Source organism: Phyllostomus hastatus, unplaced genomic scaffold (genome assembly GCF_019186645.2).
Source record: "Phyllostomus hastatus isolate PE091 unplaced genomic scaffold, TTU_PhHast_1.1 phas_scaffold_12, whole genome shotgun sequence".
In the NCBI taxonomy this organism is placed as follows: Eukaryota; Metazoa; Chordata; class Mammalia; order Chiroptera; family Phyllostomidae; genus Phyllostomus; species Phyllostomus hastatus.
The window spans coordinates 15,611,432-15,638,075 of NW_025334007.1; the positions used below are offsets into that span (position 1 = coordinate 15,611,432).

At 37.8% G+C, this 26,644-nt stretch overlaps 1 protein-coding gene across 1 annotated transcript; it reads left to right on the plus strand.

The window, feature by feature from the left end:
- On the plus strand, positions 1 to 26,644 carry FANCB (FA complementation group B). The gene is made up of 10 exons (XM_045856140.1): positions 1 to 47; positions 1,193 to 1,348; positions 6,115 to 7,138; positions 12,276 to 12,428; positions 13,167 to 13,259; positions 18,145 to 18,273; positions 21,007 to 21,173; positions 21,826 to 22,259; positions 22,376 to 22,613; positions 23,142 to 26,644. Exons 3-10 carry the CDS (start codon positions 6,191 to 6,193, stop codon positions 23,548 to 23,550), a joined length of 2,571 nt encoding a protein of 856 aa, XP_045712096.1. The 5' UTR covers positions 1 to 47; positions 1,193 to 1,348; positions 6,115 to 6,190; the 3' UTR covers positions 23,551 to 26,644.

The following is a 26,644-nucleotide window of genomic DNA, read 5'->3' on the forward strand; positions in this document are numbered from 1 at the left end:
GCCTCCGGGACCTGGCAACTACAGGATGCGGGTCGCAGCGCCCGGAGGTAGGGCCGGCGAGTTTCCCTTACCCAACCTGCCTGGACGGGTGGTGGGACTGGAGTTTCTTTCCTGTCCTGGAATTGAGGGAGAGCGAGGAGGAAGCGGCCGTCCCGGGCTATAAGTGTCCATTATGCTATATGGATGTGCATCATGCTATGAAGCGATAACTAGATTTTAAGTGCTTGGTATATTCGGGGATATTTCACTTGAAACTTTCTTCACCCCTTGCAACATCTTATCCACTTGGAATGTGAGATACTTAATGAGGAATGTATCTCTGAAATCTTTAAACTCCAACAGTTATATAAAGTTAAGACATGCAACTCGTTTTAGTTTATTAAGCTGATTATTCTCAAAGTGGGGGTGGGCGGGTGGGTGGAATTTTGCCTTCCAGGAGACGCTTACGAGTGTCTGCTACTGGCATCTGGTGGGTAGAAGCCAGGGGTACTGCTAAATCCTGCAACGCACAGGAAACCCTCGACAAGTTAGCCAGCGCAGAATGTCAGTAAGTGCCAAAGTTGAGAAACATAGACTCATAAGTTACTGGAGCACGTTTTCTGGTTGCTGGTGAAGAAATGGAAAGGAAATCATTTCCCATTCAATGATATTGGCTTTTTAAAAAATTGAAAGATACTGAAAATACAAAGGCGTTGCAAGAAAAATGAACAGTACCCGTTTCCACCATCCATAGTCAATCATGATTGACACTTAAGCATCTTTCACCCAGGCTTCTTTTGTATACATTTTTATAGAGAAGAAAACACATTGTTTAAAAATTATTTGGCTACATTTTTAATAACATTTCAGATACAGGCACAGCTCATTTTATTGCACTTCGCTTTATTGTGCCTCACAGGTGTTGCGTTTTTGCAAATTGAAGGCAAGACCCTCCACCAGCAAAACTATTGTGACTCACTTTGTTGCGATACTTGTTTTCTTACTGCGGTGTGGAACTGAACCCGCAATATCTCTGACGTATGCCTGACGTCTTCCTCTTGCACCATTCCCCTACCCTGAAAGCCATCCCTTTTTCCAGAATAAATAGACAGGAATGTGGGATCAATCTTTACAGCTTTGCTTTGATTTTGATTTTGATTTTGGACCAGGCTGCCTGGATTTGAATCCTCACTCTGTCACTGTCTATCTGTAGGCCTTTGAGAAGATCCTTTAACTTCGTGCCTATTTCTCCATCTGTAGAATGGAAAACAGTGCCTGTGGCATGAGGATGTGAGGAATAAATAAATGAGTGACTCCAAAGTCCAATAGTGTTGGTACAGAGAAAGCACTCGGAAAGTAGCCCTTGTAGGTAAACAGAAAATAAATAATGCCGTTTTATGTGTTTTTAGATAAATAATGTACTGCCATATACATTTTTCTGCAACGTAATTTTTCTCATTTTACTTTTGAATTCTAGCCATGGTGATATACATACATTTAATTCATTTCTTTTCATTATGGTATGATATTCCATCTGTATTTATTCATTCCACTATTGGTCATTGAAGTTTTTACTATTTTTTTATATCACACATAACAGCACAGTAAACATTCTAGAGCAGTGTCTTTGTGAATTATGTAGAATTATTTCTCTTGGTTTTTATCTAGAAATGAAATTGTTGGTTATACACATGTCCATTTATTGCCATATTGCCTTCCGAAGTCACCTCTCCCTTTAATTAAGTACTCATAATTATCTCTTTAATTCATGGGTCTCCCTCCAATCTCACCTGGTGGCTGTCTTCAACGTTCTCACCAGGATCTTTGTAATTTAGAAGTATACACTGATTTCTGTATTTTAAATCTTTCCGTTGTTTATCATTGCTTAGAGAAATTTAGGCGTGCTTAATATGCCATAGAAATCCTTCTTTAACTTAATCTTGCCTAACTCTGTTAGTGGATCACCATTCCTCCACACAGTCACCTGCATTTCAGGTGCACTAGGTATTGTTGGGAAAGGAAAATGGGAGATTGATTCTGGGGAGGCCTGAACAAATGACTTCTCAGCATATAGGTAGGAAAACGTTTTCACAGTGGACCTGTTCTGTAGCCAAGTTAATTTGCTTAGGTAACAATGTCCTGTATGTTGGAAAAATTATTATGCTCATAAGATGATGTTTAATATTACTAGGTGAGGTTTTTAGTTGTTTTAACTCACTCTTTTTTCCAAAGATACTTTGTATTGCTTTCAATTGATATGGTTTCATAGACACTTTTTAGATTTCCTACCCAGATCATGTGGTGCTTTTTGGATCCTCCTGAACCGGTGGGACAGTAATTTAAAGAATATGGAAATTCACAGAGCCCAGATGAATTTAGTAGCATTTAAAGGCAGCAATGTATATTTGCTTAGGAAGCTGCTGGAGAAGAGGGGATGAGGATGGTATTTTTGTTGCCAACTTATTACATTTATATTATCATGTATTGTTTTTCTAGTACACTCACACATTTTATATATAAAATATATCCTGTTGACTTTGGTATAAGGTAATATAGGACAAGAAATACTCATACTAATTACATACTATTTTATAAATAATCTCTTTCCAAATCTTCTGCCCTGCAATTGGTGGAGCAGGAGGTAAAATTTAACTGGCTTGAGTTAACCTATTTTTTTTTCTACAGCCATTGTTTTAAGGGTACTAACCAAAAAGTCAAATGACCAATAGGCTAGAATAGTAAGCCTGGTGCTCTAATAATCAGGGTTTGATTAATCAGGACTTGTTTACATTGATTTAAGAATCTCTAAATTGAACCTTTGTTTCACTTGTTTTCAGATTATTTCTATCTAAAGAAAATCCCCACTTATGCCGTATGTTGTTAAAGGTTTATTTTATGAATGTATGCTAAATTTTACTCTTAAAACAGATGTTCATTAGTGTAACATAAAATAGATACACTCATGTGAAAGTTTGAAGAAATAATTTATCTCCATTAATATATTAGTAGCTTCTAATTTTTTAACTCTGAAAGTGGCCCACTTAAATAACATTGAAAATATGGATGTTTTTGCAATCATACTTAAAAATAAATAATGACCTTTTATATAACAGTCATTTATGTTTTTAAATCTACCCAATTCTAAACCCACGGCAGTAAGTTTGCTTTTTTGCTTAGAGCTCAGCCTAGAAGAATGTTGGTTTAAGATTATGCAGGGATTTGAATACCATACTAAACTTTATAACAGTGGTTTGCAACATTTTATCTCTGCGTCATTCATATGTTCAAAACAATGTTTAATATGTATCATTTGACGCAGTACAAAGATCCCATGGATCTCTTGAGAAGGTCGTGGGTGTGCCTGCAAGGTTTTTAAATTAGGAGGCGGTGACCAGGTAAAGCTTGTGTTTTAGAACAATGACTGAGGTAGCGTGAATCAATTGATATGTTGGAGCAAGGAGAGACTAGCATAAGGAAGACCCGTTAAGGAGCTCTTACTGCAGCCTGAGAGATGAAACCCTGAACTACTGTAGTGGGAGTTGAACAGAAAGTTTGAAGACAGAGGGTTTTCTAAGTGACGGAACTTGGCGATATATCGCATTAAAGGAACCAAATGTAAGAGGCCTGATTTTCCCAAGTCACGACTTGATCAGGGTGCCACTGAAGTTTAGTAAAGGGGGAGATTCTACTGACCTTATAGCTATGAGAGTCTCCTTACTCGTATCACACTTGGATATGAGTGAGTCAGAGCACATGTGACATTTAATATTAAGATAACAAAATCCTTTCTGCACAGTTTTTTTTTAGAATTTTGAAGAAATCTGATGAAGTTTTTGAGTAGGTAGTGAAAGGCAATGTGTTCTTAGATCTTTATCTTGGAATATATCATTTTATGCTTTTCCTTTTTTGGAAATCTTCTAAGATACCTGATATATCTGTGGGAAATTTGAAATACAGAAATTATTATTCATACATTTTGATGTAATATAACTAACATGTTTATTTCCTTTAAAGCAAAAGGTAGTTTTATAAGTGGAAGCCACACCTTTGAGGTACCTACCTGTTTGTCCTATATCTTTGACATTAATGGCCTGACAATTACTGGCCAGTGACATCTGCTACTTTGTATTATGATACAATATCTCCAGTTACTTCAGGTCATAGATTTCATGAAATTCTTAAAAACAATACAAATCAATTTGCCCTGGCTGGCGTAGCTCAGTGGATTGAGCGTGGGCTGCGAACCAAAGTGTCACAGGTTCGATTCCCAGTCAGGGCACATGCCTGGGTTGCAGGCCATGACCCCCAGCAACAACCACACATTGATGTTTCTCTCTCTCTCTCTCTCTCTCTCTCTCTCTCTCTCTCTCTCTCTCTCTCTCTCTCTCTCTTTCTTTCTCCCTCCCTTCCCTCTCTATAAATAAATAAAAAAAATCTTTTTAAAAAATGCCATAAGGGAATGTATTTGTCTGTTGCTGCATAACAAATTACTCCCCAATTTAGCAGCTTAAAGCCACAAACATTTATCTCAAAGTTTCTGAGAATCAAGAATTTGGGAGCAGCTTAGCTGAGTAGTCTGGCGCAAGATCTCTCCAAGGGGCTGAGTTAACTAAAGGCGTGATTGGAGCTGGAGGAGCTGACCCCAAGAAGGCTCACTCACCTGGCTGCTGGCAAAAGTCCTCAGTGCCCCTCGCTGTCTTTAGGCAGGAAGCTATACTTCCTTGCCCTGTGCCCATCTTCATGGGGTTTCTGGAGGGTGTTAATGATACGGCAGGAGCCTTTCCCCAGCGCAGACGATCCAAGGAAGAGGTCGACAAGGAAGCCATAGTGCTCCATGACCCAATCTGAGAAGTCACACACTCATTTCTGCCACATTCTGTTGGCTAGAAGCACATCGTAATGACCAGCCCTGACTGCAGGAGAGAATTAACTGCCACTTTTCGATGAAAGGAGTTGCAAAGAATTTTAAAACCACAAGTGATGTGTTTAGAAATTCGACAATAAGGTTTGAAAGTAGATGCTGACTAATCTAGCCTGCTTTTAAGTAGAATCTCCTCCAAATTGGTCATTTCTCTAATATTCAGGCTATATTAAATTTGTAGATAAGGTTCAATGATATAATACTTTTCTTCCAATTGGCCTATTGGTAGATATTTATAATTAAAGAACAAAACCTAAGCCTTTAGAGTTTGCTTTTCATTCAACAGAGTAAAACAATATTATTTACTTACAAATGACTTCATTTTCCTTTATTTCTGAAATAATTGAATTTCCTAATGTAAATGATCCACAAATAAGAGAAAAGAGAGGGTATGAATTACCGTATTTTGCTGTATATAATACACATCCACGATTTTGTGTGCATTATACACGGGATAATGTAATCATTACACCCATATATAATGTGCATCCTTATTTTTCCGTCAAAAATTCAAGCAAAAAAGTGTGCATCATACATGGCAAAATATGATATAACTGATAGCTATTATGTAATTCTTGTGTCCATTATAATATTACTAATAGTCTGTTTTTTCGACTTTGAGTAAGAATAGTGACTTAGGTCTTCAAACTGCATTGCTTTTCTAAAGTAAGATTTAAGATTGATTTCTGTTTACTCCTGTGGAGGTTTTTAAAAGCCATGTTATAGCATCTGTTTTTCTTTCTGGGCTTTCATTTTGGTCATAAAGTCTATATGAGCTCCTGTCTCAGGGAAGCAGGGACCCAAGGGCCTGGGCTACAGGAGCAGTATAATTTGAATTGTTGACTGGGGAAACCAGATTAGGTTGGCAGGTTTGAAAGAGAGACAGGAGAGGAACCCTTAAGAAATTCCCCGAGCCAAAAAGAACGTCTGCAGTCACTTTAACAGAGCTCCACAGCTTTTAATAGTTGCTGTTAACACATCCTGTTATTGTTCGTGATGTGGTAATTTGCATTCTGTGCAAACTGTTTTTTTATGGGCTGTATAGAAATAATACTTGGGATATGTTTTTTGTTAAGTGTGACATGAAGACAGCATAAAGAGCTTAAAAATGGTAACTTAATACAATTTATTGTTCCCTAACAAATGTGATATTTTTCTAATCGAAACATGTGTTTTCTACTCTGCCTACCTGATGGCTATTTTTCTCATTTCAGTTTTAGGTTTAAAAGCGTCGAATGGAATCCATTTGCATTCGAAAAGTGGACCAACACAAAGACTTGATATTGTGGAATGATGAGCAAACAAGCGATGCCATGTGACGAGCAAGAAAGGCTCTTGTGTTATAATGGGGAAGTGCTTGTTTTTCGATTGTCTAAAGGAAATTTTGCAGATAAAGGGCCTGCACAAATACCCATATTACATGTCAGAAGAATGGTATTTGACAGAGAAACAAGTGCATTTGTTCAGAAGTCCACGGGATTCTTTAGCATAAAGGAAGAAAACTCGTATCACTTCAAAATCATGTGTTGCAACTGTGTGTCAGATTTCAGAACTGGAATGAACCTCCCTTGTATTATGATACAATGCAATGAAAAGAATAATGTTTTCAAATATTTTCTCCTATTTCTTCACAGTACCAATAAATTTGAAAAGCGTTTGAGTTTTAGACTAGGCCATGAGTTGAAGGATGGCGTAAGGGTCTTGAATGGCCCTTTAATTTTATGGAAACATGTCAAAACCTTCTTCTATATCTTTTCCCAAACTGGCAAAGTTATGACTATGTCCGTTAACTTGTCATCTATTGAGTGGGCAGGAGAGATTGAAAATCTAGGTATGGTTTTAATAGGACAAAAGAACTGTTATTTATCTGAGGAAGAAGGCACCCCAGAGCCTTCAAAATCAGATTATGCAGTTTGGAACACCACGTTTTGTGCATGCTTCCTCGAAAGCAAAGAAGTAATAAGTGATACATATATTATCCCTCCTGCTTACAGCACTGTAATAACTCATGTGCATGTCTGCGCAACTGAGTTTGTCAACAACCAGCTAAGAATGTCTCTGATTGCCCTTACTCGAAAGAATCAGCTGATTTCATTCCAAAATGGGACTCCTAAAAGTGTGTGCCAGCTTCCATTTGGAGATCCTCGTGAAGTGCAACTTATGGATTCAGGCGAAGATCCCCTTTTCATTGTATCCTTTAGGTCCAGTGCTTGTGCTGTTTGGGAAAAGAACTTTCAGGTACAGTATTTATTCTCGTAATCATTCAACCGGTGTAGTCTTAGACCTAGTAAGCATTCCTACCCTTCACAGAGTTCATCCTGGAGTCTTAGCAACCAAATCAATTTTCAGTGCTGCATTTAGAGGAAAATCATATATGTTACATCACTCTTTTTTTTTGTATGTGGAGTTATCTGAATACTACCTGGTAAAGGTTTTGGCTCGCCCTGACTGGTGTGACTCAGTGTGTTGGGCATTGTCCAGCAAACTGAAAGGCCCCAAATTTGGTTCCATTCAGGGCACATACCTGGGTTGCAGGCCAAGTCCTTGGTTGGGGGCATGTGAGAGGCAAAAGACTGATGTTTCTCTCCCTCTCTTTCTCCTTCCCTTCCCCTCTTTCTAAAAACATAAGTAAAATCTGCCCTGGCTGGCATAGCTCAGTGGATTGAGCGCGGGCTGCGAACCAAAGTGTCGCAGGTTCGATTCCCAGCCAGGGTACATGCCTGGGTTGCAGGCCATAACCCCCAGCAACCGCACACTGATGTTTTCTCTCTCTCTCTATCTGCCTCCCTTCCCTCTCTAAAAATAAATAAATGAATAAATAAATAAAATCTAAAAAAAAATTAAAAACAAATAAAATCTTTAAAAAAGGTTTCAGTTTGTCATTTTGAGTGATAAAACCTTTGAGTTTAGAAATACATAAATGTGTAACTACAATTATTACATTTGTCTTAAAATGACTGATTTTTATTCATATGATAATAGTTGGATGTGTATTTATACTTAGAATAAGATTATAAGTGATTTGACTTCATAAGCCTTTTTAGAAAACTGAAATGAGTTCAACATTTTAAAAGCTGGTAATCATGTATTTAAATTTAAATTTTAATCTAGAGGAATTCCTTGAAATGTGTCACGTTGTCCCTGAAGGGGCAAATAATTGTTCTCCAGAGATAAATGATGTGTTAGTCTTTTAAAAAAAACTCACTTAGACTTTTTTTTTGTTATATTTTGAAACTCAGAGTTGTCCTTAGCAAGCATTCACATTTTATTCACATTTACAGTAGTTGCATCTTTTAATGTAAGGTTTGGAAATTGCTTGAAAATACTGTCTGGTATGAAGTGTTCAATAATAGGTAAAAAGGGGCAGAAAATAAATAGGAAATCAGAGGGTTATAACTGCGTCGTGTGCACTAGTACTATTTCTCTGACCCTGATTTTTTTTTGGTAACACTGTATCCTCTTGGCTTTAGATGTATATCAGCTCATTCAGGTATGTGATCTGAGTGTTTATAGTTCAAGATAAATAATCATTACTTGTCAGAAATATCTTTTCCAGTAGTGATTTTTTTTAGCATGTTATTCCACTTTCAGAGTTTTTGTGCTACTTTGGAAAAAGCAGAGTGCCTTACTTTGTGTGCCCTAGGCATTTAATTGGAAGCTCAATTAAAATTTCTATCATGATATGGAATATTGATAAATATTTTGGAAAATTTGAGAGGCATTCTTTACTGTGAATCATCACTTTGTGTATGTAGAAATGTCAGGTTGAAATTGTGTTTTATCAGGCTTTGCCCTTGTAAATTACCTTTCTGTTACTAGGAATTGTGTAACGGACAGGACAGTGAGAAGCTAGGAAGGTTCCTCGGTGAGTAGAATAGGGTGAGTAGAATAGGGAAACTGAGACAAAGGGCTGAACACAATGGCCGAGCAATTTACAGCAAAGTGCAGAAGGTCACCAGGGTGGAATGTGCGCACCCCCTCCCCATGCCAAGCCAGTGACAAAACTGGGAAAACAAGGACTTTGCCCCCAGGGTAACCTTTCCTCCCTGGAATTGGCCTCTAGGCCTCAGTTGCATTTCAGATCCAGGCCTTTTCAACTTGTTACACTGACATTCTCAAAAGGAAGATCATTGGAAAGCTATCCTGTTTTCTTTTGAAAGCAATCTTTTGAAAGCACGTTGTACTTTTTTTTTATTTGAAGGTTATTTGGATAATATTTTCTGTCAAGAAATGGTGGGGGGAAGCATCTGGTATAGCCCATAATCCTTAATTGGGGTCAGGGTCATGGCAAGAAGACAGTTAACGTGACTGAATCCCAACTGAGCCACGTAGTAGTGCTACCTTAAGGAAAGTATGTCGTTTTTGTGAACCTGTTTTTCATCTTTATGCAATTTGAAATCATCCTGCTTCTGAGAGGGGATAGTTCAGTGAAATGATGTTGGAACGTGTCTAGCACAGTACTTGGCACAGAGGAGCATCTCAGTAAGTGGTTGTTATTAATGTAAGGCCCGGGCCAGGGCTGTCATCAATGACTTGTCCTATCTAAGGTCTCTTATGCACCTGGATAAGGAAAAAACAATTCCCTGGTGCCTCGTTCATTCTGTGGGCTATTGTCCTAACTCCCTGGAAGTGGACTCCCCTGCTTGGACACTGTAGATAGCTCTGCACTCACATTACCCAAAGCTGGAGACGGTCAGGCCGTGTAAGCCTGCCTGTAACTGTTGGCCTCCCTGCCTTGAAATTGTGTTCTGGGCTCTTTACAATGGACCACCATCCTTTCCACAAGCTACTGGCACTTAGCTGAGCCCCTGCCGCCATCTGCCTTAGGTTCCCTCCCCAGGGCGTCTGATAGTTCTAAATTGCTTGCAAATGCCCTATATTGAAAGCTGTGGAGTTACTCCCCCATATCTGGCAATGTAAGTGCTTCTAAATTGCCTAGGTAACCTTGGAGTTGTGCCGCTTCTGCCTCTATCTTGGTGTTATATTTATACCAACCTACTTTTGAAAATTGGATATAGCTTAGGGTAAAATATTTGATTACTTTAAAAGCAGGAATAAATGCTAAGAATACAAATAAAGGAGGAGGAGAGTTAAGGGAAGTAATTGCATGTGAGCAATTACACTTTAGTTTAGCAGTTAAGACAAATACATCAGGTTTTACAATTGAATGAAATGCGCAGTACCAAGGGAAGACTGTTTCCTAACACTGAGTTCCGAGAGGAATTTACTGTTGTGGTACAGTGTAAGGGGGTTTGAATAATAAAATGAAGACATTCTTGAAAATACGATGGTGTCTGTGATGGCAGGTTTTTCCCCAAATGGGAGGAAATAGCAGTACAGTCTTCCTTTGGGTTGGCTCTGGTCTTATCTTACCCATTCATCCTTCGAGTACTCCATTCCACAGAGGAATTAAGGCAGCTTACAAAGATAGGCTAAAATACAAACAAGCATAAATTAGAGAAAGTAATAAATCAAGGTTAGTGTGTTCTCAGACCAGCCCTCCTAGGGGTAATGTTTTATCCAATGACAGGGCTTGAAACAGAGCTGAGTCTAGAGAACCACACAAGTAGCTTTTCTCTTCTTAGGCTTTCTCTCGGGTAGAGATTAATCTCTGCGAGTTTTGGCAAGAACTTTATATAGCAGGTATTTCAAAATTGAGATCACTTTTAAATACACCTGAAATAGGTATCGTCATGTTGTAGATGGAAACAGGTTGTAGAAGGGTGTGTCTGATGCTGTAGCCACTAGCCACATGTGGTTATTTAGCCTTTCAAATGTGGCTAGTCTGGATTAGAATGTTCTAGAAATGTCAACTGTACACTAGATGCCAAAGATTTAGTGAAGAAAAATCAAGGTAAAATATCTCAGTTTTTATTGATTATATTGAATTGAAATGATAGTATTTTGGATATATTGGATTAAATAACATAACAAAGTTACTTTTACCTTTTCCTTTTCACTGCTACTAGAGAATTTTACTGGCTATTGGACAATTTTGTTAGGTATGTGCCTTGCGTTTTGGATGACACTAGTATAGACCTATGGATTGCAGGTGTGTGTGTGTGTCTGAGTGCACAGCTCTATGGTATCTGCATGCCGAGCACATTCTTATTACTAATATAGGTGTTATTCATATAGCCCTTTATATCGGTTTTATACTCTGTGATATTCCTGGACAGGTGGGAAGGAGAGGACATAGGTCTATAAAGAAGGTCTTTCCTTGCATAAGTGAAAAATGACTGCTATAGAAGTGCCTTAAAGGGGAAAGGTTGATATTTGGTTATATAGATTGAAGAGTCTTACTTATATTCTTGCTGTAATGCAAGCTGCCCTCCTGTATTATCTATTCCAGATGGTGTAACTGTGCTCCTGGGATTCAGAGTGGAAGTTTTAGTTTTTCTGCCTGAGGGAGAAGGAATATCTGATCCACATGGTGTTAGTTTTCCAGGGGACCAATCTGGAGGCTTTTAGCTTTCTGGGCCTTTAAGAGGTTGCCTTCTATTTTAAATTTGGGGTCTCATGTTCTGGTATAAACTGGTTGAACCATTCCATTAGGCTAGGATACTTTCTAGGTGCCCTGCTATTAGAATCCCTCCGCTTTTGTGGCTCTGATAATGGTTTTGTTCTTCCCAACCAGAGTTTAGGGTACTAAGTCCATCTTTACTTTTTTTAAATTTTAAATTAAATTTATTGTGGTAATGCATTGGCTAATGCAATGATATAGGTTTCAGGTATACAATTCTGTGACACATCATCTGTATGTTGCATTGTGTGTTTACCACCCAAAGTCACATCTTCTGTCATCCTGACTCTTAAAGGTTATTCTGCTCTTAAAGTGTGCATTGGTACCTTCTGGTTACCTAGTACAACTGAATTCTTGGGTGAGGCAGAAGTAGGCTTACAGTTATGAGTATGTGAAACACAGTTTATTCTGTAAACCTACATTTCCCCCACCCCGTATACATCCATCAAGGCTTATGGGAGTGAGGGTTGTCCTTGAATTACCCATGTTAGGGAAAGAACCTTTGCTAGACTTTCTCATGAGAAGTGTTAGAATTTCTAAAATACTTAGCCTTGCGAAGTATTGGATTTTATAAATTATAATAAAATTTTTGTACAGAAATCAGCAATGTTACCGTACTTGCACAAACATGAATAAAAATATTAAATTTAAGTTCCTTGATGTTTATAAAGTTAAAACTCCTTATGGGTTTTGATCCCTCAATATATTTTAGTTTTTAGTGTTTATACTACCATTTTCATTACTTGTTTATAGGATTGATGATAATAAGTGCAACTGCATGCAGCAAAAGGATTTAGGTGATGTCACATCTAATTATCTTTCCTTTTCTATTCCTTCTTTATACTCTTTCAGGTTGCTGCTCAGTGGGAAAAAATTAGCTTGGTACTCATAGATGACTTTATCGGAATTGGAAGGGAACAAGTACTGCTCCTTTTTAAGGACTCCTTAAATTCAGATTGCCTGAGTTCATTTAAAATAACAAATCTTGAAAACATAAACTATTCGGTAAGTTCTGTTTACTTTTTAGACATTAAGAACCATTTTAGAAAATTTGAGTGTTTTAAAGCTTTTCACCCACTATTTAAATGTTTGGGATTTCATACTTAAAGAAACTTTTTGAACTTTAAAAATGCACAAGACCTGTCTGGTGTGGCTCAGTGGATTGAGCGTGGGCCTGTGAACCAAAGGGTCGCAGGTTGGATTCCCAGTCAGGGCACACGCCTGGGTCGCGGGCCAGGTCCCCTGTAGGGGGCACGTGGGAGGCAACTACACATGGATGTTTCTCTTCCTCTCTTTCTCCCTCCCTTCCCCTCTCTCTAGAAATAAATCTTTGAGAAAAAAACAACTAACAGTTCATATCTTAAGATGTGGGGCAAAGGGAAATAATACCCCTGAAATCTCAGATTGATATAAAAAAGCCTCTGAGTCTCATTTTTTTCATTAGTAAAATGAGGGCAATTCTTATTTTCTCTACTTATGGGGTTTTAGGAGTTTATAAAAATTTTGTAAGCTGATACTTTTTGAAGTAGTATATAGATGTTACATGGGTAGTAATAGTGGTAATAATTGTAATTTTTCCTAGTTATAAGAAGATGGGGGAAATATATATATTTTGCCTTTTATATAATAGTGTTTAACATAGAAAACTGCCCTTTGGATAAACTTTAATTTTATATTGTTAATATTATCAATTTGCAGTTTCAAAATTTCAGTTTTAGTATATATATTTTTTTAATTTATTAGAGTGAAGCATTGGATTACAATGAAGATGACTTATTTGAAGACAAACCAGATAACCGTTATTTGGTGATTCCAGCTCTGGAAAGAAGAGTGAAAGTTAGTATCTATGTTTGCTTTTTGACTTTTGCTGTTTTGGATTAGTGCTATTTTAAATGAAAGAAAGAACTTTGAAAGTTTGGCCCTTAAAATATAAGCAACTTAGCAAATGTGAATAAATGGTTTTTAAACGATCTTTACTTTTTCCGTACCTTTGTAAAAACTGTTATGACATCTTTTATAATTGTAACATCTAAAAATGACACCTTTTTGTAGTAAGATTATGTAAAATTTAAGATAAAATATTAGAAACTCACTTTTAAAAACATTCTTTCTGGTCTGTAAGATCAGAATACCATGGTATCTCTTTAAGGAGCAGCAAATATGATGAATCATAACGTGTTCCAAACGTGAACAGTTCACCCTCCAGTTTTCCATATGAAACTCTATACAAAAAGGTTTTCCTATTGTCAGAAGGTAGTCCACATTTCCTGTAAAATATTCAGACTACGCAAAGAAATATGAAAAACAATTACCTTTGATTCTACTACTGAGATATAATCAGTTTTTATACGTTGGCATGTATATTGCAGATTTTTTCAAATAAATGTGAAAATTCCCATGGAAATGTGATTATGAGATGTTCATTTTTAACCTGCCTTTTTCCATTTGTAAAAATTTTCAAATGTACAGAGAAATTGAAAGAATAGTATAGGAATTATCTCTAGTCCCCACATGGATTCAACTGGTGTTACCTTTGGAAAAATCATATTTGCCTCATCTGTTTTGTGCTTGTGTGTGTGTGTGTGTGTGTGTGTGTGTGTGTGTGTATGTTTTTGTAGAATCATTGGGAAGTTGTGAATATCATAATACTTTACTCTTATGTATCTTAGCAGGAATCTCTGAAAATTAAGGACATTCTCCTATGTATCCAAAATACCATTATTACACTTAGAAAATTAATAACGATCCCTTAATCTTATTTACTATTCAGTCCATATTCAGATGTCTTTAATTGCCACAAAAAAAGTTTCTTCATAGTTACTTTCTTCAGAGTGCGGTCAAAGTTTACACTTGCATTTAATTACTATATTTCTCATTGGTCTTTTTATTTAGGATAATGTCCCCTCCCTTATTTTTTAAATGACACTAATGAGAAGGCCAGGCTAGTTGTTCTTCCTTTTGGATTTGTCTATTTGCTTGGATCATTTAACTTTTTCCTCTACTCCTGGCAAACTGTTCTGTAAAAAGTTGGATCATAAATATATGTACTTTGCAGACCCTTTTAAAATTACTTGGAACTATTTTCATTGTTAAAGTGAATCCACCAAATGCTTACTGAACACATACTAAATATGAATATGAGCAACAGATAAATGAAATATCATAGTGAACATAGAACCATCAAGGGAAAGATTGATTACATTTACAACTTTTACATTCTGAACTAAGTAAAATAAATAAAAGGACAAATTGTGTAAAACATTACAACATGTGACAGAGGATTCATTTTCTAATATAAATGTGCATTCTGAAATTGTTGAGCATGTAAAGCGGTCTAGTCCCCTAAGAGGGAAACTTGTGCTAGCTACTAAAATGTGAGTTGTGCATATCTCTTTACTCTTGTAGTTTCATTTCTAGAAATCTGTTCTGCGGATATACTTGCACATGTAAGCAATGATGATTTTACATGGACATTTACGTAATATAAATAACAAAATCAGTCAGAATCAAAATATCCATCATTAGGAGTACAGCAAATAAATGAATATATACCCGATGGACTACTACTATGCAGCTGTCAAAAAGAATGTGGTAGGTCTTTACACCAATTTAGAATTGATGCCAAAATAATTTAATTTACGAAAGCATGATTTCAGAAATTCCACTTCTGGTAATATGTCACCTAACTCATTTGGACCAACTCTCCTGATAATGCAACTTAAAATGATAAACTGAAATGTGTTTTAAAAGCTTCAGAAAGCTGAAAATATAAGAATAAATTATCCAGCCAAACTCTACAGGGTGGAACCCAGAGAGAGAAACAGAACACTGAACTGCTTTTGCCCCAGGGGCGTGTGCATTTAACATAAAGCAGTATTGCCCCAGGCACCGGGCAGAAACCAACATAAAAGCCTTTCTTCAAACACAAATTTATTCTAGGCCTCTTATCAATTTCACAAGGAATTTTTCAAAGACAATGAGCCACCACAGATTAACCAAGCACATAACGACAAAGCATTATTTATTCACACAAAATAACCAAATAGCATTTCTAGAAACTAAAGATACATTGAAATGAAACAAAAAAACTCAACAGGTGAGTTTAACAGTGGACTCAAACATAGGCAGAGCAAATTAGCAAGTCAGACTATGTTAGCAAAGTTATTTAGAAGACGGCTCAGAGGAAAGGGAGGAAAATATGAATGAAACCTAAAGGGGAGTCAGGGACGTGCGCAGGTGGTGAACCCAGGATAGCTGGGGTCCCATTTTACCTTGGGGATCCACATGTTATCACTAGCTCTAAATGTGGTTGAAAGCATTCCAAGTGTTGGAAGGCCTTCCAGGGGTTAACAAGTCTTCCCTCTCCCCATTTTCCATAAGAGATAACAAGTGGAGAGGCAGAAAGGTGAAGAAACTTGCGGAACGTGAACTACAATGCATTTCTATGTTCTTTCCCTTGTGGAATCTGAAATCTGTTTTCCAAGCAGTTGTTGGTGGGGACCTGGGGAGACCAGGACCTTGGATAAACTCGTGTACTTGTACAGGAATGTTCACAGCAGCGTGGTCTGTAACTGTAACCCAGATGTACGTCAACAGCAGACTAGAGAAGTAAGCTGGTCTAGTCACATGATGGGATACTAGAGAGCAATGGAAGGCAGCAACTGCAGCGACCGGGGACAGATGGATGACCCTGAAAAGAATTATTCCATTTGTTCAAAGTTCAGAAGCAAGCCCTTGCTGGTGTAGCTCAGTGGATTGAGCGCAGGCTTCGAACCAAAGTGTCGCAGGTTCGATTCCCAGTCAGGGTACATGCCTGGGTTGCAGGCCACGGCCCCCAGCAACCGCACATGGATGTTTCTCTCTCTCCCTCTCCCTCTTTCTCCCTCTCCCTCCCTCTCTCTCTCTCTCTCTCTCTTTCTCTCTGTTCCTCCCTCCCTTCCCTCTCTAAAAATAAGTAAAATAAAATCTTTAAAAAAAAGTTCAGAAGCAAAACACACAGAAAACTAAAAGTATTCTTTAGAAATTCATACAAAAGGGGGTAAAATGATGAAGTCAAACAAGAAAGTTATCTTAAAGGTCAGGGCGGTGTTGCTTCCAGGGGAGAAAGAGGTTCGTGGCCGGGGATGGCAGTGGGCAGCCCCTGGGGCGCTACTTGCTGGCTGGAGTATGGTTGTTCCATGGGTGTTGACTTCATTATTTGTCTGTAAATGTTTCTTTGTATCATGCAGTCTTCTGCATGCTTGAGAGATCACAGTAAAAAGAACAAAAGGCAGGGTTCACTATTGTGCAGTGTAGAATGTCTCCTGTATTTGGTTTTGGGTGGGTCTTATTTCTTTGTTAGGAGAAAGAAAGCGTTCCTTTATAGATACTTGCAAAAATTCTGGAAAGGTAAGCAATCTGTTGTTGGCTGCACAAGTGGGATAGGGGGTCTAGGAAGGGAAGGTGAAATGTCCTTTTCTGTTATTTAAATTCCTTACCGTGTGCTTGTTTTCATAGTTTTCTAACAAGACTTCATAAGAGAGTATCTGAGGGGTGTAGTGATTCACCATTCAGTCTTTGAATAGGCGGCATGTTGAGGGGGGCAGGGAAGAGAGAACAGGATCATTTCTGAGGGGTCCTCATTTTCAGTCTGCCCAAATATTCCTCTCTTCATTCCCTCCCCCTCCAACAGGCTCAGATTTGCTCCACCTCTGATGGGTCCATCTCCCTTTCCCTAAATTACTGATTAGCAAGTGAATGATGGAGTGTGAAGGATGTGGAGACCACAGAACCAGGTCAACAGATGATATTTCAAAATATTAGCTAGATACTTTCCATTTGTTCAATGAGGCAAAATGCGATTCAGTCTTCTTTCACTCTCCAGCTTCTGTTCATTGATAAAAAGACAAAGAATTTACCTGCCTTGAAACGTAATTCAAAAGAAAGGAATTAGAAAACAGGATGCATTGTTTTTTCAATTTGGAAAAACATTTATATTAAAAACCAGATTAATGCTTAAACAGTCTCAGATATCCATGTGAAATGAAACAGCTTGTATCAGTTCAGTGATGTGACGCTTTTTAAATTTTCAGTAGCAAAATGTATTTCATGACTGTTTCATCCTTTGTGCTGACATCTATTTATCTGGTGCCATAAAAGGAATGGGTTTCTCTATGTCCAGTTCAGAGCCAGTTTTTTTTCCCCACAGTAATTAAGAGTCAATCTTAGCACTGAGTTTATTAGCACAAAAATAAATGTGTGACAGTTTATTGTGTATTATTTTTAAAGTTTTTTATAAAGGTTATGTGAACAGAGGATTTCAAACAGTGTCAAATGAAATTGACTATTTTTATTCATAATGTTGCCTTTTGCTTTTTGAAGCAGAAATTCAACAAAAACAGTTTCCTTGTGGGGGTAGAAGTATTGGTAGGCTTTGCTTTTTATTTGTATTGATTGGACTTAATCATATTGGTTGATTATTTAGTAGTGAAAAGAATGCTAATACATTGACATTCCTTCAGTTTGATATGTAAAATCGATTGTCGTTACTTGCTGTGTTGCCCTTTGTAATTACAGACTTAAAATTTACAAATAGAATAGTTTTGCTCTGAGAAGTATTCTTTGCTTTCCTATAGAAAAATGAATTAATAGGCAGATTTGAAGAGAACACTTTCTGAATTAACAGCATGTCAGATTTGATTTGAAATTATATCTCCAGCAATGATTTTTTCCTACTTTACAGGTTGGCTTGGTTTCTATTCAGGAAATACAGCAGCATCTTTTGCTTAAGGAAAAAATTGTTTTAAAATCTTACAAAGCTTTAATGAACCTGCTGCAAGGAAAAGAAGATAATACATCAATTGCAGAGGAGGTAAAATTAACCATGTGACCATTTTATCAATTTATAATTGAAACCTATTGAAGAGTTATTTAAATTGGAAATTGGAATATATTAGAAATGCTCAATGGATCATGAAGCAAAGTGGCAGGGATTATTAATGGTGGGCTTTTATGACATTGAGAAATATGTGATTAAGAAGCCAGTATTTTACCAATTTACAAATTATTCTTATTCAGTAGGATATTAAAATTTCAGTTATCAGGAACCTTGGAGAATAAGTCCTTTTGTTTAAAAAGATTTAACTAAACTTTTTTATTTTTATAGCCTGAATAAAAATTACTTCTAAGGGAATTAGATATTTTCCGACTTCTTAAACAATTACTGGACATTATTTAATCTTGTATTGATGATAACACAATTTCATTAGTATAATAGTTGTTCTTTTAGTCTCTTGCATGGTTCATTTTCAAGGATATATGTTTCTCTAGTTAATGTCCCTAAATTGCTCTGATTTTTAGCCCTTATGTCTGCTTTTTATAATTTTACTCTCGTTTTCCTTGTGGTTGACCATCACGGGCACCTTCTTCAGGTACCTTGCAGTTATTTATGCCTGTAGAGTAATGTAGAAAGTTAGCAAAAACTGCTTTGAGTTCATAAAAATAGTTTCTATGCATGTTAGCTCCATTAAGAGAAGTTACAAATAAATCATGAATAGCTGGACAGAGAGGAACTTGATGGCACATTTTATCCCCTCCGGTCACTTTAGTGCTTTGCTCTGACCTTCTTCAAGGTTGACCATTCTTCATAATGCTCTGTGCCTTGGGTCTGTATTTCCCTGCTAGTAATACGAGGATTGGGGTCCAAAATATGGTTGTGTTGGTATAAGAAACGTAACAAAAGCATGTCATGGTACATTTCTCTATTACTCTTGTAATTTCCTGAGAAACCTCGTGAAAGTCATTTTTAAAAGTCTCTGCCCTGGCCCGGTGACTCAGTTGGTTGGAGTGTCATCCTGAACACCAGAAAGTGGTAGGTTCGATTCCCCAGGGCACATACCTAGGTTATGGCTTCCATCCCCCATGGGGAGGCAACCAATTGGTGTTTCTTTTTCTGCCTCCCTCCTTCCATCCCCCTCCCTCCCTCTTCGCTCCCTCCCCCTTCTTTTCTAAAATCAATAAATAATAATTTAAAAATGTATATATATATCGCCCTGGCTGGTATAGCTCAGTGGATTGAGCACGGGCTGCAAACCAAAAGGTCACGGTTTGATTCCCAGTCAGGGCATGTTCCTGGGCTGTGGGCCAGGTCCCCAGTAGGGGGCGTTCCAGAGGCAGCCACACATTAATGTTTCTCTCCCTCTCTTTCTCCTTGCCTTCCCCTCTCTCTAAAAATAAATAAATAAAATCTTTAAAAAATAAAAAAATAAAAATATATATATATATATCCCCTAGGGTGAGCATTAAAAAAATAGCCTCCCCATTCCCCTTCTTTATCTCATGCCAACAATTTTGCCAGTATTAGAAATGTTTAGAAATTAATGCATTGAAACCACTGTGTGCAAGACACCGTTTTTGCTCTTTACATTATTAGTTTGTAAAGCAATCCTAGCAGGTAGTAGACATTTCTGCAGGTTTTCGATGAATGGTCTGTGTCTCATCTCACAGCTACTAGCACAAGCGGCAGATTCCTAGGAACACGTTTAGTTCACTCTAGTGGAAACGCTCGTATTGTTTTTCAGTAATTACCACATAGAGGGATAAAAATATACAGGGTCCAGCAGAAGTAACGCCTGCTTGAGTGTGGTTGGTAGGGTCATAATATGGGTGTCATAATTCATAGTTTTAATTTGAACATTTCAGCTAAAATGTCATATGGTGTGCTTGGGTGTGATAGTGTTATATTACAGAATTGCATGCCTATGATTTTGTAATAAAAGAGTTTGTAATAAAAAAGGGGAGTTATTTGTGCCAGCCCCTGTAGTAGATTAATACTTAAAATAGAGCATGGACTCTGGAACCACTTTGCTTTGGTTCAAATATCAGCTGCACCCCTTGCTGACTGTATGACCTATGGCATGACCTCCCTGAATCTAATTTTTTTTTAATCTGGAAAATGTAGATAATAGTACTACAGACCCAGGGTATTAGGGTTATTGTGAAGGTTAAGCAAATACACAATGGCATTTAGAACAGTGTCTGATCTATAGTAAGTGTTCAGTAAGTTTGTATATTATTACTATCATTATTACTCCACCTCTTTCTCCTCCCCGTACTATTGCTATTGTTATTATAAATCTATATGTGTGTGGAAATGAATGCGTATGGCTTGGACTTTAAGAATAAAATTTTAGCAATAATCAATCAGCAGTGTAAAGATAGTTTAATCACTTTAATTTGTATGAAAGTTTACAGTTAAAGGTTTTGGCTAAGTCACTGAGGAGATAAAGGTGGGGTTGTTTTCAGCATGCTGGGCTACATATTGTCAGATTATTTTCAAAAGGGACTCGAGGTTTACATCCCTGCTGTGTTTCCAATCAGGCCATGCTTCTTGATCTGAGTAAATAGTTCATTACATATGTTTTTCAAGTTTTACTTTAATGAATTATGGATAGCCTATAATATAATATGTCATAGGTACTGTATTTGAAAATATATTGAAAGCTTTAAGGCCTGGCCAGAGGCTGATGAACATTTTTTTTATAGTTTTGCTACATATGACAATTTTTTTTTGGTAATCAGTTATTTAAACATGTTTTTCTATAAGGACTGTCTCGTTACTCTTTGTGGTAATGAAGAAAATCCTGTCCATACTGCTGATGAAGAGTTACCAGACAATTCTCAAGATTCAGAACAGGTAGTAGAGAAGATATGGTATCGCGTAATAGATGATAGCTTGGTCGTTGGAGTGGAAACCGTATCTTCTTTGACGCTGTAAGTAAATTCTAACACGATACCCTTATCTTGATTCTCCTGAACAGCACAGTTCAGCAGAAATATAGTATAAGCCATATATGTAATTTGCAATATGCCAGTAGCCTCACTAAATATGTGACTAGAAACAGGTGAAGTTAATTTTAATAATATTATGTCCCAAGAATCATTATTGCTGAGGGATAGACAATATTCTGTATTAGGAAGCATATTTTATTCAAGTCATTTGGGGCAGTATAAAAGGCAATTTTTACTTTAGAAGTATAAGTATTTACATTCTAAATTATTACCAAAATAAAGTCTTTTTAAAAGTGAGTAGTTTTTTTGTTGTTTTAAAAAAAAGGAGGGAAAATCTTCAAAAATAAAATCCAGGCCTAAATTTACCATTTCCTCCCATTAAAAGAATTACTTTTCTAAAGTCCAGCATATTTACAATGTTTTTGCTTTCCTACTTTAAGAGGCAGTGGTAATACAGGATTTTTAAAAATGCAGTTGGCTTTTATGCTTAACTTACTGATACATTTTACATTTGAAATATCTCCTAGGAAAGGAGAGAATAAATTTTGTTGTTGTTGTTTGTATGCCATTTAATAACCTGTTTGATTCTAAAGAATGAACTTCTAGGCGAAACCAAACTCTGGATGTTTTACAGGTCCCTGAACCAGGTGACTTTATCGTTGTTAGTGGATGAACCCCATTGCTCCAGCTTTCGGCTTATTAAGTGTCAAAATCGGCTGATCAAGTTGTGTAGGGACTCTTTTCCAGCACCGTGCGCAGTGCCCTGTGAAATAGGATCAGAGGCCAAAAGGATCAAGCTGACTGTTGACAGTGAGGAAGAGGAGGAGGAGAGCTTTGCTCAGGCACAGCCATCTGAGAAAGAGTGTGTACAGACCATCACGGCTGTCACACCCCTTTCGCCGCTTTTAGCGTCCAGTCAGTTTCATTGCACTCTGCTGCTACAGATCAGGAAGAGCGAAAACGGTAACTGTTCTGAACATCGTTACATTCCGTGTGGCCGACTTTTTTTAAGTCTAGAAGATCTTTCAAGTGGGAAGTACCTAGTGATGTTTCCAAAGAAACCTATAGGTAATTTTTGTTGGTACTTTTTAATCACATACCTAATTGAATGAGAAAATTGTAAGAACTGTCTTTATGTGGTAATCGAGTTTAATGACAGAGCTTGTGACATGTTTTTCTTGCAGAACACATGGAAGATCTGTTTGCACTCCTTGCAACATTGCACAGAACTTGTTTCCAAATTGCATCAGCCAGCTATGCCCTGACTTCAATGAAGGCATGGCTCTTAGAACGCATGAACTGTGAAGTAATCAAAGAATTTCCAGAAATTTGCTTTTGTAAAGGGCCAGAGGGTTTGTATGGAACACTCTTCCACTGGAAACAAAGGACGCCATTTGAAGGGATTTTAATCGTCTACTCCAGGTAATGCACGTCAGATTGGAATTGGTCCACCAAAGTTAGTGTGTGGTGAGTGAGCGGTTCAGTGGCGATCCCTGTGGTAGAGTTCTGTGCCGTTGTGGGATGGGTCCGCATCACTGCCTGGCCGTAGTGTGAGTGGACAGGTGGCCTCATTTAAAAACTGCAGCCGTTTTAATTGGATGTTCGTTTTGGGCTGTTTTTATTTTTGGTTGATTAGGGCCTAATAATTATTTTAAGATGTTCTCTTACCTCTCCCCCACAATGAAAATTGTAAAATATAATATTGATTTTATTACTCAGTGAAAAAAATTAATCAGGATGGAACCTCATGAGTATTAACTGACTTGGTGTAGGATATGCGTGTTTGACTGGTACAGTCTGAATTCTGTCAATGATCACATGCGTTATTGACTGTATTTATTGCTTGAGTATTTATACATAAACAATAGATTACTATAACATGTTGTGCACAACCGCTTTGTGCTGTCCTGAATTTTGTAATATTGTTTGTTTGTTTGTTTTTTATTCCAGGAATCGAACAGCTTTGTTACAGTGCCTTCATAATCTCACCAGAATTCTCCCTATAAACTGTTCCCTCAAAAATCTAAAGTCAGGAAGTGAGGGTTTGCTAAGTGATCGTTTGGCGTTAACTTTGGAGAAGGAATTGGTTATCCTTGGTTCTCTTTCTTCTGCCTTAGTTGAGGTGGACAACGACTCGGTGCAGAGGTGTGAAACAAGTAAAGAAAAGAGTAGTGATGTTCTTGCTGCTTTATCAGACAGAAAAGACAGCATCCATCCCTACAGAGAAGAACTTCAGAGAGAAAAGCAAGCGTTGGAAACGGATCTAAAAGTGAGTGGTGCCCTTTATAGAGAAATGACTGTGAAATTAGCAGAGGTTCAGCTGAAGTCAGACCTTGCTGCGCAGAAACTGAGTAGTTAATAATTATAATCTCAACCTGATTCCATTTTAAAACATTTTTTCCCTTGCCAGAACGTTTTGGTTCTACTTGTTTTTATTTTACATTATATGCCTCCTTTGTAAGAATAAAACCTGAGGCTTTTTGTAGAATCTGGTTTTGATGATGGCCAGAATAGATTATGCCTTAGAGCGGCAGTTCTCCACTGGGCCGTTTTGCCTCCCTCCAAACCTGTTCCCCTTTCTCCCCCCACCCCACTCCACCCAGGGCATTGGGCTCGTTTGGAGACATTTTTTAATAGAAGGAGTGGGGAAGGTGAAGCAGGGGTGCTGCTCACAGCTGGTGGGTAGAGGCCAGGGGTGCTGCTAAATATCTTAGTCTGTACACATGAGCACCCCCTAGAAAGAGTGGCCTCTCCCAGAATGCTGAGGATGAGATACCCTGTCTTAGAGTTACCACGTAAGTGCAGGCAGAACTGACCAAACAGTATTTGGTCTAAATCTTTGAACAATCTTAAATAGCCCTTTCATTGTGTCCTGCTTAGTGAATCCCTCTTACAAAAGTTACCTTCACGCAGGTAAACAGGGTTGTCGGGATTCATAACTTTGTGTAAAGACCGAGTTCCCGTGGAGATTTGAAATGGCAGACTGTGTGGGTGAGGCTATGGAAACGAAAGTGTCTGGAACTGTTGTTCATTTAAATGTTATTAGAAAGTTTCTGTGAAATTGTTCAAGTCTGTAGAAATGTGAAAGTATCAGGGCATTACTCTGAAAAGCATCTCTCTTTCAAAAGGTGAAGCATACCTCACAGGTCACTATTTTTCAAAAGTTGAAGACGCCTTTAAGCCATCTGAAATTCTAACTGTAGGCAAAGCTAAAATGTAATATTCTAACTAAAATAATTTAAAGAATATGGTGTTCCTCGCAGACTAAAAATTTTTTAAAATGAGTGAAAATTCAGTGGGGAAGTGATTTTTAAGGGGTTCAATGAGACATTTCAAAGGGGTAAAAATTCAGCCTATTTCCTTTTTTTTTGGAAAAAAAAAGAATTTTGCAATAATGAAAGCATGTCAGGAGAGGAAAAAAGATTCAAAAGGAATGTTTCTGATCCTTTTCACTCTAAAGTCTTTAAGTGAGATGTGGGATATATAAAGATGGTTATAGAAAGTAGCGTTTCACGCTTGCAGGTGTGCAGTGCCAGTGTCTCCCCCCCCTTGCCTCGGGAGTGCTTGTACCGAATGATCTGATGATGCCAGTGGGTTTTAAAGACTGTAGCTTATTTTCTTGTCTCGGTTTTTTATTATTGTCCACCTAATGTGCTAGTTCTTTTTTTAGTCATCATTGCAAACCGAGACAGCTATATTTCTATGAAATGTCGATGGAAAATATTTCAGACCTTCTGGAAGTAAAAATGGAATAATTTCAGGATTAATTGTGGAAATCTGGCAACGGTGTGTGTAAATAGATACATGAAAAGTGTCCATATCAGGTTCTGAAAGAACAACCAAGCATGAAATCGAGCAATTCAAGTGGAAGATGGTGTTGTCAAAAAACTAAAGACACTTTAATTGTAAGAGTTTGTCCATAGGAAACAAGATAATAAAAATAGCATTTGCTTATTTTTTTTATTGATACAAGCCACCTAAAGTTATTAATGTAGATCATACCAAATAACCTCTTTACTGGTAAGTTTGCTACTTCAGTATACTTTTCTGCTTATCACCAACTAGAAAAGCCAACCTTTAAATGGCCTCGCCACTCCCTCATGATTCATTCGGTTGTCCGTCCGCCTCTGTAAGCATATCCCTCTGACCGCTGCCGCCCTCGTCGTGAATCCGAGGCCCCTCCTCAGAAACACAGTCCTCCCAAATCCACGCTGCTGAAGTAAAATCAAGTTTTGTTTTTCTGAACAGAGCACTCCACAGTTGTCAGACGCAAAATGTTCTGGTGACCTCGGGAGTAGGAAATGTGTGCCAGCCAGCTTAGGTGTGTGACATTATTCAGTTTGGTGACCAGGTTGGGGGAAGGAGGAGGACATGTAACATTTATTGACTGTCAGCTATATGCAAAACAATAAGCTTGCAACACACATACACGCACACATACACGTTCATGTCTACGTCATACGTATATAGGGTTTCATTGTTCATGGCAAACCACGAAGAGTAATTGTTAGTATTGTCCCCAGTATGAGAAAGAATGTTAAACCAAATTAAGCGGGTGAATGCAAGCAACTTGAACCTGTGCCACTGTTACCAAATTTTTAAAATCAGACCCTTTAAGAACTCTGATAATACACAAATGAATTTTTTATTGTCTTCATAAAGCTTTGTTTCCCTTCTTTCTTCCCTCTTCCCTTCCTTCCTTTCTTTTTTTTTGCCTAAAAGTTTAGACAGTATCAGATATTGAAAGGTATCCCTTTTTTCTTCCTTGTACTCAAACTTGTAAAAACACCCATGTCCCTTCTAATGGAATGACTGAAAGCTGTTTCTTGGATAACCCCATCCAGGGAACTTTGGGGTTTCACTGCTACAGACAGTCCGGTGCAATGTAGAGAATGCTGAGCCATAAACAGTACCCATCATTGAATCCTTCAAGGGTTTGTCCTGTTTTCTCTTTTAGAGCTTCCTCGATCTGTCACTCTAATCGCTTACTGCTTTAATCAGATAGTCCTATCCTATTGTGTTGAGTATCTTCCTAATTCTAATGGTGGTCAGGCCACTTTGTAGGACCTTATTTTGATAATCCTGTTGGTTTTTTTGTTTAGTAGGGTAGCAGGTACTATTCAGGTAGCGAATGGTCATCAGGCCAGAAAAGCAGACACCTTCTGGGCCTGCACTGTTCGTGTTTTTCCTGTGCTACATTGTGATGAGCGACACTGGACGCAGTACCCGTGTGTGTAACCGTAACTTCACCTTTAATGATCAATTTCCCCACAGCAGCAGTGACTCTGAAAGTGTAAGTGGTGTTATGGGCCAGTAAAGGATACCATTAGTAATCCACCGAAGCAGTTAGCACTAGATACCCAGTCAGTCTGGAGTGAAGTGTAGGGCACTCTATCGATTGCCTGTTGTGTATCGATTCCTTCCTTTTCTTGTACCAGAACTCACTCACTCTC

Excerpts from the sequence above, each read along its gene's own strand:
- FANCB (XM_045856140.1), top strand. The coding sequence starts at position 6,191 with ATGATGAGCAAACAAGCGATGCCATGTGACGAGCAAGAAAGGCTCTTG. Across the intron at positions 7,139-12,275 it reads TTTGGGAAAAGAACTTTCAG|GTTGCTGCTCAGTGGGAAAA; the intron begins GTACAGTATTTA and ends ATACTCTTTCAG. Across the intron at positions 18,274-21,006 it reads ATACATCAATTGCAGAGGAG|GACTGTCTCGTTACTCTTTG; the intron begins GTAAAATTAACC and ends TTTTTCTATAAG.